Source organism: Zerene cesonia, chromosome Z (assembly GCF_012273895.1).
Source record: "Zerene cesonia ecotype Mississippi chromosome Z, Zerene_cesonia_1.1, whole genome shotgun sequence".
Classification (NCBI taxonomy): Eukaryota; Metazoa; Arthropoda; class Insecta; order Lepidoptera; family Pieridae; genus Zerene; species Zerene cesonia.
This window is the reverse complement of record NC_052122.1, coordinates 9,499,811-9,515,398: the sequence shown is the minus strand read 5'-3', so window position 1 is coordinate 9,515,398 and position 15,588 is coordinate 9,499,811. Positions and strand designations below refer to the sequence as shown.

Genomic DNA, 15,588 nt, shown 5'->3' with positions numbered 1-15,588 from the left:
TTCATATCACAATATTCCGCACTAGCAGGATCCCATTCAAACGAATGCCTAATTAGGCCCCATTAGGCCTCATTTGAAGATGACTTTATCTTTATGTTTGTAAATAAGTTTGTGATAAAGATCATCTCTTCCCTTTGATTTTGAATGCCCCATATTAATTATTTTAAAAACATTTATATAATTAACATTACATGTATAATATGACTAGAATGTTAACATCAAGTTACATTTTACATTAAGTTATACAATAATTATTCTTTATAAGATAAATAAGGAATGATCATATCAAAGCTTAAATAAATGATTTAATCATGATAGGTACATATTATATGGCATAATAAAGTTAAATAATGGAATAACATCAATCATCTACCTACACTACTACATTTTTTTTTCATTTGGGTACTACACATAAACATTTAATAATGAGATCGTTGTAAAATTTGTGCGTTCCCGCAGAGAATATAAATTAATAGAATAAGAATAAACAACCATTTTGGGTCAGTAAATAAATTAATAAAGTTTAAGTATATAATAAAACATTTTGTAAAATATCTAAATAATAAATTAATAAAGCTGTGAGTATTTTCATTTGAGTCTTAAATCTCTTAAATACATAAGCTCTTACAAGCTCTATTGAAAGATTTGAGAACAAACAATAACTTATTCAAAGTCATGTTTGAATTTCAGAACTGCCAATTTTTTTGGCATTGCCACGATCACAATGTGACCATCTACAATCTCAACAACATCAATCTGAATGATAGGGCTTGTACTGAGCACTGGGCATTCGTAAGGTTCCATAAAGTTGTACTGCTTAACGGGGTCGCAGTTGAACAAATCAAGTTGATCGTTGATGTATGGTTTATAGTAGATGCGAAGAACACCCCAATTTGTTCCCACAAAGAATATGTCCCCATATGTGCGGATAGTGATAATATCTCTCAGGGGGCCCTGAGGTATTGGGTGGTGCAGCAGTGCCATCCACTCAAAGCAAATTCGCCAATCAAGATGATCTAACAAGTTGTATTTGTGAAACTCATCCAGCATGTTGGGGAAAAATACAATGTTACTTTGCAAGACGAGCTGTTTATTGACAACAGAGTAGATAAATTTATCATTGCAAAGAACATTCAGATTGTTGTTCTGAAAAGCGATAGAAATAATCTCATTTGGAAAGCGATGCACAAGAGAGCATTCTAAATCCACATCGTTCAAGTCAAAATAAACAAGATCATCATTCATATTGACAAAATAGACATCGTTATTATGAAATGTGAACATTTTCACATCTTCATATGTGATATGGGTGCGCTGTGGCACCTTACGCATGATAATCAAATGAAAATTGGAACACATAAATAAGGTTGCATACTCATTTTCCATGTACTTCAGGTAGTTGCCAGGAACAAGTGGCTCGTTCAAAGCTCTGGTGGAAATTACGTCGTAGTATCTAACGCCGCTGCGTGTGTGGACACCTATGGTTCCGTTCTTGAGAATCTGGAAATCTTGTATCTCCTCGCGCGGGACTGAGGCGGGGGCGAACTCATCTCTTATCTCCTGAGCAAATTCCAGACGAGACCACAAAGTCAAAGATCGGTATATGTTTCTCCAATGCAAAGTTTGCTTCGACTTGTACCGGGCGATCTGACTCATGGTTGGGAAATCAGTTGCGCAAAATTTTTTCCAGATTTCCTCATTACATAAGATGCCGTCAATCACATTTTTCCAACGGACGCATGTAATTCTGCACGCAAATAGCTCGCTTGGTGTTAAAGGGCCGAAAATTTGCATTAAGATCTCAGTTGGAAGAGTATCCATGATGTCCCTTTTCCAATTAATTTTTCACTGCACAGGCGTTGCAACCTGATGAATGTAAGTTGAGCACTGAATTTATAGATTTTTTCCAGGAGGAGTGAAGGTCGGGAAGGGGTGTATCGGTGCAACCTTTATTTGTCAACATCCCGGCGGATCGATCGAGGGGTCTAGTTAATTTTGACAACCCTTGACAGTACACATAGAAAACCATCCAAGCAAGACACCCCAGGCCCGGATATGTGTCTATGTATAATTCCTGAACTATATAGTACAATTAGCTCTGATATATGTGTGCACTTATTTTCAATATCGATGGCGGCTTAATCCTGCCATTTTCGGAAGCATACTGACTTGTTACAAAATTTACATAACTATGAGCTTTATAATTTATTTGTATAATACATTGCCATCTCGTTTTGCCGCGTTACAGACTATAGTTGGTAGTAACTAATATCTGTCTAAATAATGCATAATGTACACTATAGCGTAACCATAGTTACCTACTTAACAAGTACTATTAATTACACCTACCTAACTATCTATATTCGCTTTGGATTTGTAAATCTCGTAAATCTCAAATACGAATAAAGGTTTATTAAAGAAATAACGCTAAAAACGTTTTATCTAATGATGAATCTGTCTTTATTATAATTGTATATTATCAACTAAAATAGCAGTGTACATATTAAAGTTTTATGAAGCATTATTTTTATATATCTTTATTTTATTGTACGCATAGTTGAAAAAAGCCGTGTGGAGTGTTTTTTTATAGCGTACCATATAATCATCCATAGGGCTTAAAGCCATTTCATCTTCCTCCATCCAGTTCCATCCATCGTCATAGCCTCTAAATCTATACTAATATTACAAAGCTGAAGAGTTTGTTTGTTTGAACGCGACAATCTTAGGAACTGCTGCTCCGATTTGTAAAGACAAATTACATTCTATCTACTACAATTCCGATTTTCATGATTTATTACAAATCATATTTTATCTATGCCAAATAATATTTATCACTATGAACACAGACATGAGAGTTGAGACTTGAGACTGCTATAGTACTCTATCATCTATGAAATATGAATACGATGGCTTGAAACTTGAAATGTTGTGATTTCGGAGACCTGTATGAAAACGTTTTCCTCTACTTGCTCTGTGTGTTTTATCGGCATATTAATGTGATACAGATTGTTAATAACGTTTAAAAAAGACACACTAATTGGAAATTTATTCTGTAGAAAAATTGTATAGAAAAATTATTAAAATCTCGTAATAATTATAAAATTCTTTACCTAAAACAGAATTTATCTATATGATTTAGCTTTACTTAAATTATAAATTCGAGTAAGAAATTGTCCTTCAGTAATTGTGATCTAAAATGGATTTCAAGATGCACGAGTATACTCATGCTATAATCAGCAAAGTAACGAACACAATTCGGAAAGTAGATGGAGCCGATTTTAAGGACTCACGGCGCCAACACGATTGCTATGTCAGGCTATTGAGTGAACTTAATTTAGAAATTGTTGAAGTGGACACGGGTTCTTCGTTCCCGGAAAATGTAGTACTTGAAGATCTGGCCTTAGTATGCCACGGAATAGCGTTATTGTCGAAACAGAAGCCCGAAGATGGACATGCAGTGAGTAATATGTTTTTATATCTAGGCAAATTCGCTCTCTGATTTTTACTGTTGATTGGTTATGACAGCTACCTATAAGTAAAACAGGATACTTGTGTCACTACTAGAAAAAGATTCATAATTTAAATATTGACTATCCTGTTTTTCCTCGCTTAGAGTTGTACAGATCCTAGGCTGATGCCTAGGATCTATCCTATATATCCTGCATATGGTGATCCATATGGTGGTCCATATGGTGAACATTCCACATTCCAGATTAAGTGCTTTGAACCAATATTCTTCTTCCTGAAAGGATTCATACTAGTTACAATCTATAGTTTATATATAGTCTCTGTTTTGATTAACCAGCATGCATGATGGTGATGGTGGATGGTCTATATTTATTATTCACTTGAAATAAATAGAAAAATTTTTTAATTTTATTGTAGTGTTAATAATATTACCACGCTGAAATTAGAAGCAATGGACAATGAATGTAATGAATAACAATCTGTCAAGAGCATTGTATTTGAGTAAAATTTTCATTTATTGAGGTTGCCTAATAAACTCTTATGTTAGTCACCTATTATCTATTTGTACCTTGACATTTTATTAACCTAATTTTTGTTAATTGATATAATTGGCAACTGGTGTCATATGAATCTCTTGCTAGTACTAACTATATTAAAACTAGCTGCACGCTATGTCTCCGCCCAGGTAGTCATTTATTGTAATTGAAATTATATAAACTATCCTCTCTTGTAAGTTAGAACAAATTGCACTTGGTGTGCAAATTTTGATTAAAATTGGTCAAATAATTTAGGATTCCATCATGGACAAACAATGTGACACATAATTTATGTATATTAAGATTAAGGATAATAGTGGATATAATATACTACATATAGTAATATTATAGGAGTTTAGGTACTTATAATCATAATTATGTTATTCATTTTATATCATAATCTTTAAATATTTCCTGTTCAATTTGTTTTCCCTGATAACAATATTTTTCGTTGTCAAATATTTTAATGATTTTTTTAGAATCCCCTTTTATAGAGTAAGTTACAGATGAATTATTCCTTTCTTGTATTATTATAAATAGAATTAGGATTTTGGCAGCAATTTTCCTCAAAACTTAGCCACGATGTTGTCAAGTAATATTATTCTTTACTTGCTATTTATTATATTATATTATTATTAATCAAAAGCATGTTTGATTTTTGTTACACTTTGCAATAGTTGGAGGCTAGGAAAGCATATGCTCCTTTGTACATTAGTGAAACATCTCATTGCCCAATTTCCTTTAACAAAAGAAGTGTTGTGCAAAGCCTTGGGTGAAAAGCTAGCAATAATTAATTTAAATTGAATCTTTCAAAATATAATTTATTTAAGGCTCAATGCAATAATTAGTTGATATTAATATTGAATTAATATATTATGTAAAATTTTATCAAGGGACAAAATTAGCCTTGAGTGGGCAGTTATTTTATAACTTTAAAGGTTGTCTTGGGTTGTAAATAAAAAAAATATTTTTATCAAATTAGATGATTTAATCATTGGTTCTTATTGGTTCTTATTATATTTGACTATCTTACAGACCTAATAATGTTTCCAGGTGAAAGCATTAAAACAAGTATTGGAAAAAGATCTTGGCCAGACTGTGATTGAAGTTACTGATCCTGATGCTAAGCTTATGGGATCAGATGTCTTATTTACAGGTTTGTTTACTTTCTTAAAGTGATTACAGCATTTGCATAACTAACTTTTTATATTTTAAATTGGATCAAATTGCACATTGTGAGCAAATTTGATTAAAATTGTTTTTGTTTAGGAGTCCTTTGCAGACAAACAATATGACATGTAAATTATATACATTAAGATTGTGTTACATTAATACATATCAGCTTTATTTATATTAATTATTTGTTATTTAATAATTATATTGATCCTCCTTAGCATCCTTCATCACAATGTTGGTAATATTCATCATATTATTGTTGATTATAATCCCAAAGTTATATTATACTAATAGTAAGGTTTTATAATATTCTGTCTTAAATTCGGAGTAGTTCAAAAGATGTTATTATACAAATAAACTGTCCTAAAAAATCCTATCAAAGCCGATGTATAGCTTTAAAAAATTTTGGCATACATAGAGAGATAGATAGGCAGAGAATGAGCTTTGTTTTATACTATGTAGTGATTCAATTAAACTTCACTCGAAGGATAATCAAGTTACAAATACTCTAGTTAGTGATGGAATGTATATTTATAACTAAATGCTAAATTTACTAATGCTTTCACATATTTTGTTGATTATTTATACCACTGTAAGAGCAGTAATTGTCTAACTAATCTCTAATTGTATATATTACAGGACAAGAATTCTTTGTGGGTATCTGTGAAACAACCAATGAAGCTGGTGCGATAGCGGTGGCTGAAGCTTTTCCAGAATTTCCATGCACACCCATCAAAGTAAGTTATCATTTCATCATCATCAGCCCACATATGTCCCCACTGCTGGGACACAGGCCTCCTATGAGGGTTCTGGACATAATCCACTACTCTGCCCAAATACGGGTTGGTAGATGTCACATGTCGTCGAACTTTTGATACTTGGACATGCCGCTTTCCTCACGATGTTTTTCCTTCACCGTTTAAGGGGTGGTGATGTTACACATGCGCAGATAAATTAAAAAAGCAATTTATTTCCTGCATGCTCGACTGGTCTCGAACCCCGACTTGTCGATTTTAAGTCCTCACCACTGAGCCACCACTGCGTTATCATTTAATATAACTATTTTCTCCACAATTTGTATTGACTCAAGTGAATTACTCTGCTCTCACAAAGAACAGTTTTACAACATGTCCTTTCCGTCCTTCCTGTCCTTTCTACTAACTACTAGAGAACGGCTCGACCAATTCGCTTAAGCGAGACGGTACTTATCTAGAGAGAAAAGCGTACGACGGATGAGGACGGGACAAAACACTTATGAACAATAAACCACGAAGAAAATAACATGTTTATGGCGAGTTTACAGCGTATACAATAATACGTTTTATATACGCTGATATTTAGGACAATACAGCAACTATATTGAATTATCCAGAATTTTACTTGGTACATAGTTTGGAAAAGATATGTGGTCTATATTATTCGAAATGAAAGACATATTGTATGCATCCACATAGTTGTAACGTGTTAGAGATCACATGTTGTAAAGAGAACAGTTTAATTTAGAATAAACATCACCAAATCCACTCATCTCTTTAGCAAACTTTAACCAAATCAGTTTACTCGTTAAGGGATATAGTAGAGACAGATAGACAAACAGAGTTACTTTCGCATTTACAATATTTAACATTGGTTCATACAGGTAGCCAAAGGGTCGCAGCATTTAAAGAAGTACATAACAGTGGCTGGGCCGGATGTCCTTTGTGTAGCTGCGAGTAAGGAGGCGAAGGAGTTGCTGAAAAGGATGGAGAGAGAGGCAACTTTCTCTTATCAGACGCTCACCGTGCCGGAAGATGAAGCAGCCAATTGTTTATATGCGAATGGCACTCTGATTCATAGAGCCATTGAAGAGATACCGCAGTCGTTTAAGGTTAGTTTTTAAACATGTTTTTATTAGCTTCAGTTGTATGTGTAACTCGATTGGACTCGATTGAAACGGACAGATTTATTGTACAATTTTGTACACTTATCATGGATTAGTGGCAATACATCAAATCATTTCTTATTCTCCTGATTGAGATCGTCAGGATTAATATTTCCTAATGTATACTCTGTATACAAGCAAATGAGGTAATTTGATTGATTCTATCATTAAATCAAGTTTTGTAATTTTTTAAACTATATTTAGTACTAGCTGCGCCCTGCGGTTTCGGACAACTGGAATAACATATAGGTAACTTTTTATCCCGATATACCTACAGGATACGGACTTACGCGGGTGAAACCGCGCAGCTCAGCTAGTAATTCATAATTTTACAACATTTAATATATGAAAATGATTATCTTATGTAATAGATAATTATTAAACCTTCCATGATTTGACATGTGATTTTCAGGTGTTTTGTGAAAAAATCGATTTCGCGAGACGATCGATTTGCTTCTCCGAGTTGTCGAAGATTTCGTCTGGACTCAGCGCTTGCTGCCTTCTGGTCAGGAAGCCGTAGGAGCCCCCACTCGGTTTGAGATGTTTCTGACATTTTTATGTAGATTGATTTTTCTTAATAACTGAGCGTCATATACAAATACAGTTACGATACAGTACGATATTTCTAGATTAAATGCAGTTTTTACAGTATGAAGATAATGACAGAAGAAAACTTACTAATGTGACAATATGATGCATTCCAAGAAAAAAGTTTGGTATACAATAACTTAACAAAGTAATTCTAAAAACTTACTTTATAATAAATAGTTTCCTTCCTCGTTTTTTTTTTCAATTCTTGATATGTGGAGTAAAAAATCTTAATAAGAGAAATCAGTCGACACGAAAATTAATAAGAGAGCGTGCAATACGATAAGGCTAATATGTTATTGTGTTCAGATGTTATCTTACAATTTGTGACATAGAAATATATTCCATGATATTATTACATAAATGTAACGGAGAAATTGTGGAGGAGATAATATTTATTGTTAGTGTCGTAACAAAAATCTAATCATCGCTGAATTTTTTGAAATATTTCGGAAGGACTTAAATAGAATATGCTCGATATTCTGATTTTCAAAGACATGGCTTTTGCTATTCAGAAATTGATTAAAATAGAAACTACGTAAAATTGTCCTGTCAGTAGATAATATTGGCATTTTCACATATATTGTAATATAATATGTCTACTAGATATATAAAAATTTGGTTCAGTTTATTTATATTATTGTACGCCTTTAATACTAATCTGATCTTGCGATATTGTGTCGTAGATGTGAATTCCAATCACTTCATACTTCCATGCATTTATGTGAAAAGACAAAACGAAAGACTTCTTTATATTTTCTTTATAAAAAAAAGTATGAGCATGTAAATGTAGGAGCGATTCTTTCCCTCAAATACGTGAGTTTTCCCTCATAGATACAAGAATCAATGCGATTTTCCCACATCTATCTAAACGCCAATGTTTATTATATTTTATAACATATGACATATTTATCATAAACAAATAGACAAACCTCATACCTCATAGATGTATATTATCCATTCCCTAACGTTAAGACTGAACATTGAAAAAAGGTCCTATAAGTAATTTATTTTTCCTTTATTTTTGGGTACGGTTCGTGAAAAATATAGAAGGTGTGTGTTATTTATAACTGTTGCAAAGTTTTTTGTATGATCTACGGATTTATTGTTTGATACTTTTGTAGTTATGTAGAATCTCTGCTTGACAGAGGACATTTTTAAATCTAATATATTAAAATTAGTCGCCGAATTGCATTGCTATACGTAATACTCGAGAACGGAATTACTTTGACAATAGTTTCAACTCTTATATTAGTAGTCAAAAAATATAGTAGTAGTAGTCAAAAAATATACATTTATCAAGTTCGAAGTAGTCAAAAATGTCCTCTACTAATGACAAACTGCAATGTTTATGCAAAGCATGCTAATTAGTGTTTATATTCTCTAGAATTTGTATTGTTCAAGGAAAAAGATAATTACTTTTCATGACCGTACGTTATTATAAGCACAAACATTTGTTATCTGTTATATTGTTTACAATAATTTATGTTTTCCTTTTGTGAGTTTAGTATATTATGTTAGGTTAGAATCGGTTATCTTTTATTTATTTTATATTATAATGTTTATCGAATATTTTGAATAGCCTTAGCGTATAATATTGACTTGTATTCGATGGTATTGAGTACAGAGTATTGATTTTATGTAAACTCTTAATTGACTTTACACTTTTTATATTGCTTGACGATCGCTTAGTTATATATAAATAAATAAATTAATATAAAAAGGTGAATTTTAGTACTTGATGTACAATTAATACTATAAGAAGACTTGCCATAACGCTCAAAAATTTGTTCGCAGTAAAAATCTGTCACCCCAAACTCAAAATCAGTTTCAATAGATTTTGAACATTACATTAACGAGATAAGGTGTTAATTTCTATAAATGTTTTAAACAACGTCGCTTGGATATTTTTTGTGAAACTTTTTTGTTTATAAAACATCATATTCATGGATCCAGTTATAAATAGGTGCATTTTAAGTATTATAAAGAATTGTGTGTTACGTTCTTTGAAATAAATGTGTTTTGACACATTTTTATTAGTACTGGATAGGTTTAGGTTCACCATTTAAAACTAATGCCAATACGCGGTAAATATTAAAATGTCTCTCAATATTAATTATATCATTGGATATGTAATGCTTCTCACCTTATATTGTAAAAGTAGACAAAGTATTGACGGTAATTGATGAAATTTATTAATATATGTTGGATAAAATCTATCAATATAAAACATTAATATGACAAACGGTATTCTAAAAGTAAATGTTAGTTAAAACTCGACATAAGAATCTCTGGTGTCGCGTGTTATACCTAAACTATTTATAAAACCCTTATATATGCATATTTTATGTAAAAATATAGCAGGTATGACATCCCTGTAAGTAGGAACGTGACGTTTAGAAGGAGAAGATGGCGATAGGTTGTTATTTCTTTTCTTTCGTCGCAATTTAAGATGATCACTCGCGTAGAGAGACAGAAAGGATACCGCGGTCTTCTCTTCTATTCATAATCTCTCTCTAATCTCATAATATAGTATATTGTCATTATGTATGTGTTATTGCATGAAAACTATACTTTTTGTTACTTTATTTTGCAAAGCAAAAAACTATGTATTTATATTATTGTAATACATTAATGATACTTAATCGTCTGTAGTACAAAGTATTCTTATTTATTAATTATTATTTGTATTTAAATGCATACTCCTTTAGGTTGTCTTAAGTATATAATTTTATGTGTGTATGTGTGATATGCTACGTCCACACCGGGTGTGTATGTATACGATTTTCATTGGTTCTGTGTGGACACACAATTATATTGTGATTTTATTGTTATTAATATGTAGCTTTATATTTAACAAAATTTTCAGTGCTTACACGAATGTGTGTGCATAATTGAAGATTTCATATGTCTTCTATACAGGATTTTTCAATTTCGTGATGCAATCTATAGAAGAGAATTTTGTTTAGAATTTTTTAAAAACACTCCGCCATTTTTATAATATATTCAACAGTTTTTACACTATTGCTTATACAAGTAAATATTAGTGTAGTGAATGAAGTGTTTTTAAAATATATTAAACACCTAGAAGAAACAAAATATTCGATCAAGAGTAATATGTTGTTGAATTAAAATGTTTTCGATATTGTTAACGATAAATTTTGCTTTTTTACAAACTTCCATACATACACAGCGAATATGTGATACATCTGTATTTTATGTTCTGTATTTAAAACTTTGAAGATTGAATTGCGAACTCCGACTATTTAAATGTGTATATTATTTTTCGTTTATTCAATTCAAGGACACGCACGTAAATAAATAACTCGTAGGTATTTTACGTAATATCGTTCGTAAAATGTGAAACTTCATACAATATAATGAAAGTAGTTCTGCGTATTGCGTGCGTGTGATGACCAATTTATATTTTTTTAAATATGCCGCTTGTAGTATATAATCTTGACGATGTTTCAATACATTTTAAATGGAAATAAACGGCTTCGCTGAGTATATATTATATAACTGTATCGCTTCTGATAAATTTGTTTGCCTTATATTATGTTGATCATTTTAAGGAGATTTGAATAAAATAATAAGAAGCTGAGAGATACCTGATTGTAAGTAGAAGTAGAAATTAGATTATCCAATTAAAAATATTTATTGTCGTGTTATCCTCTATATAAAGTTTTTATCGAATATTTAGCATTTTTAAAATATATTACAACCAAAAACTTGAATTAGTACTTCTGCTATTTATTAATTATACATTATTTATGTATGTAGGTTAAATAAAATTGTATAAGTTATATAATCTTCGCACAATATAGCTGTGAGCTTACCCACATATTAATTATGCACAAATAAGTATTTATTAGCATTCCCCTGTAATATTAGTATTATAGTAATCGATATATCGACGTTTTTAATATTAAACCTATTTATTGTATCGTTAAATTTTGTATAGGCAGTGCTTCTAAGTGAATGTTTGTGGGATTTGTATCTATTTAATAGATTCTAGAATCCATTATTTTATGTGAAATCAAATATTTGCCCTACAGACTTACTTTTTATTAAGACAATTTATACGATTTATCTGATTTCTTGAAATATTATTCTCAAACTATTTCGAATTCGTAAACGTGTAATGTGTTTTCATCTTTCTCTTTTGCCCTATCGCCATTGTTTTGACTTAGTAAAGAACTTTACAAAATATTAGTGTTTTATAAGCAGGAAAAAGTATCAATATTTTTTATTACCGTCTTAAAATAGTGATTCTTAATTGTAATGTGTTTTCGTGTTTGTTACCACGTAACATTTTACTCGGTATTTTGATGATTAAATTTGGTCTAGTTCTGACGATTTGAAAGTGGTTTAGTTTTTAGTTGAATATTTATTTTGTGTACTGTATAATAAAATTTGTCAATAAATTAATAGTAGTTTTAATCGATCTGATTAAAGCGGATCGGTATATTGCTACGAGATTACGTAAATTGCTATGAAACAAACATTCACTTGGAATATCTCGACATGTTTACAATAAACTTAGCGATGTCATGAATCTCGATTTAATTATGATAATGGATGTATGGTAGTGCCCAATAAAAAGCCGGAGTGTAAACTTTGTTTTATTTTATCCCTAGCTATGTTATTAATTACATAGGTTTTATGTATATTTAAACGAAGACCTGATGTATTTAAATCATTATTAGATTAAGTCTAAGTATGGGTGTAATTCAGGGACAAAGCCAAAGAGAGAAGCATCGCCCTGATAGTAAATAAAACACATCTAATAAAATTTAAAAACGGAGAATTATTTTTTTTATAATTCTCCTCAAATTCTCATTTTGTTATTTTTTTTTTATAAAAATAACCTAAACCAGTCTCGTCGTAGCATAAAAGGTAAATAAATACATGACGTGATTATTGAATATAATTTTTCTTATGACGTAAATGGCTACAATTTCAAACACTAGGATGTAATTTCCTTCTTACTATGAAATTTGTCTATCTGTTATAATTATGATTCGATCAGAAATGGGCGCATAAATATATGTCCCCCTTTTTTTAAGAATTAGAAATAGAAAATGGCTAGCTTGGCTTAGATGAAATGTTTATGAAATCATTAAACAATCCTTTTATTAGTATATCAAACTTAATTAATTACTTGTAAATATAATAATTGACATAGTATTGCTGTTGTTATTTTAAATGTTTTGTTATTTTTTTATTTATGTTAATTTTAACTTCATAAATAAAAATGAAGAAAGAATAACCTCCTAAATAACCTACCTACATTGTAACGCTTCTTTTATTAAATAAGTCGGGTCTAGATCAACATTTGCTGCATTTGTATACTTTTGAAGGATTATTCAAATGGCTGAAATGAATACCAGCGTCGGGCGTGTTTTTTTTAATCGTAAAAGGTTTGCGTTAGGTTAGGTAAACCCCTTTGGGCGTGTGCGTGTGGCGATGAAGATTATGATAAAAAAATATTTAAAACAATGCGTGTTATTGTGAAAATAATGCAGTAAGATACCTTTCAAATGTATTTTTTGTCCGATAAAACATAATGATATTGCAAATTAAAAATTGTGTAATACCTAACTTTGTTTACAGGCATTACACAACTCGGTATGAGTTGTGTAATGCCTCTAAACCTAATATGTGTTGTGTTTTTTTACTACACTTAAGTATCATATAACTGACATGAAAAATAAACTTCCCGATCTAAGTATTTGGTTAACAGAATTGGACTAAGAGAAAGATGTAGGTAAGTAGCTATTTATATTCATATTTTCTGGTCATGTTAATGATTTCTAAAAGTTTACAAACGTGTAAAAATGTGTTAACAGCATGCATTTCGAAATTAAAAACGCAAAACTTAAATAACATTTCACAAAGCAGTCATAAGTACTTCAAATACAATGAATACCTAAGGCACCTTAAGGTTTTAATGAATCCGCGCCATATCACCTCGGGAAACATAGAAAATGTAGCTAATTGGGTCACCTATTAAGTCGAGATTTGCTTGAAAAGTCTACGAACGAAACAGGTTGCTCATAAGGAGGTACAATGTAAGCCGCAAGTGTATTGACAACTTCATAAGACATTATTAGGAGAAGTGTTAGGGCCTTGGCTCTAGAATCTTCGCTTTGAATGAAGATAGGGAAGATATTATATGCAATGCTAGTCGCATATGGTATAAAATTATTTCCTAATCGAGGACCTACTGAGTACTTATTTTGTATATAAGACACATGTCACCTCTGGAAATCAGTTGTCATTAAGTGCCATAGAAGCAATAAGTAACCCACGGATAATATAACCCAATAAGTAAGCAGGATAGATCGGGGTAATCTTTTGGTACTCTTTAGTCAGCAAACAAAACAATGCAAAAAAGTATATGTACATATGAATTGCGAATATAAAACAAAAAAAAAGATGATCGTTTCATTTAATTTTTAGAGGTCTCCAAAGTGTATTCCCGTCTCTCTAAAGGGGCTTCTCCCCAAGGGGTATAACCGGAACCCTGTTACTGAGACTCCGCCTATCTTTGACCTGTCCGGTCCTCCGTTTATTTGCCACCAGGCTTGCATCGCAATCGCACCACATTAGCTATCTAGTTCGTTAATTATCAAAAAGTTAAATGAATCATTTTGTATGATAGGTATAACTAAGACTCCAAAGAAATTTCGTGAATCCATTTTAATGTATTCTTGGAATAATGGTTTAATATTTCATTGGAATTTAGCCTTGTATTCATGACCTCGAGCATAACTCATCAAATTTCGATAGAATAACAATTGATCTTTGAAATGCCTACACCTCTGTATAAAATCAAATAATGCGATATTATCTTGAAATTAACTCTGATCTACAAGCCCACTTAACTAAAGATGCCGTACGAAAATTACGTTATATCCCATATAATATCGGCACCCTTCAGTGGCGTTAGATTGATGTAGTATACCCGTATATTAATCTAGTGGCACTTTCGAGGCATCTCCTTAGACACCCAATGCTCTCAACTAATGTTATATCTCCTACATTATGATTATGAGTCTTCTATACACCATTAGTTGGGGCAGAAAGCTATTTGCGACGACAAATACAATAACCTATACTTACAGTAATACCAAAGAGCAATACTCTTACTTCCATCCTATACGATTGCGTTGTTACACAAACCTTTTAAGCAAGCAGTAATACTATATTTTGTACGTCGAGCCCACTACCATTATCTTAATTGGATTCCTTTCGGCTTTGCAATGGTTCCCACAAAATGAACCAATATTGTATTGGTAATTGTTTTTTAATTGTTAGTTTAATCAAATAAAACGGTCGGTGGAAATCGAATGCTGGTTTAAAAGTTCAAACAAAGTCATTTACACCAACAAACATGTTTTATAGTTAGGTACTATGGAACGCTTGAATCACGGATGATTCGATGATTCGTCCACAGCTTAAAATTATAAACCTTATAGTTTGCGGAATTTATATATTTCAAAACTTGTTAACAAACCTTGATAATGAAAATATTGCATTGTTTGTTTAACTAATTTATTAACAGTTTATTGAAAAGACAATAGAAATATATTTTCAGACATTTCAGATTGGATTTTCTTGAAAACGTGTTTTTATTTATATCACACTTATTGAAATTTCACCACATTACGATTAAATAAAATAACTTATTATGTAAGCTCTAAATTTCCCCTTATTCGTAAATAGGGTACAAAGGTACCAACGCGATCAGGTGGAGTTCAGGCAAAAGAATCAAAAAGTATGGCTTATATATACAAAGAAATTGTATGCCAAATCATAAGTCAACACAAGTCGCACTTTGCAATTGTAAGAAAATGATAATCAATCCATTTTTATTTTCAATATGAAATAAGA

At 31.3% G+C, this 15,588-nt stretch overlaps 1 protein-coding gene across 1 annotated transcript; it reads left to right on the top strand.

Moving 5' to 3' along the window:
* Positions 1 to 2,883: 2,883 nt before the first annotated feature.
* LOC119835561 (N(G),N(G)-dimethylarginine dimethylaminohydrolase 1) lies at positions 2,884 to 8,453 on the top strand. The gene is made up of 5 exons (XM_038360467.1): positions 2,884 to 3,457; positions 5,058 to 5,160; positions 5,820 to 5,917; positions 6,820 to 7,047; positions 7,514 to 8,453. Exons 1-5 carry the CDS (start codon positions 3,197 to 3,199, stop codon positions 7,619 to 7,621), a joined length of 798 nt encoding a protein of 265 aa, XP_038216395.1. The 5' UTR covers positions 2,884 to 3,196; the 3' UTR covers positions 7,622 to 8,453.
* The last annotated feature ends 7,135 nt before the right edge of the window (positions 8,454 to 15,588 follow it).

Excerpts from the sequence above, each read along its gene's own strand:
- LOC119835561 (XM_038360467.1), top strand. The coding sequence starts at position 3,197 with ATGGATTTCAAGATGCACGAGTATACTCATGCTATAATCAGCAAAGTA. Across the intron at positions 5,161-5,819 it reads ATCAGATGTCTTATTTACAG|GACAAGAATTCTTTGTGGGT; the intron begins GTTTGTTTACTT and ends TATATATTACAG. Across the intron at positions 5,918-6,819 it reads TTCCATGCACACCCATCAAA|GTAGCCAAAGGGTCGCAGCA; the intron begins GTAAGTTATCAT and ends TGGTTCATACAG.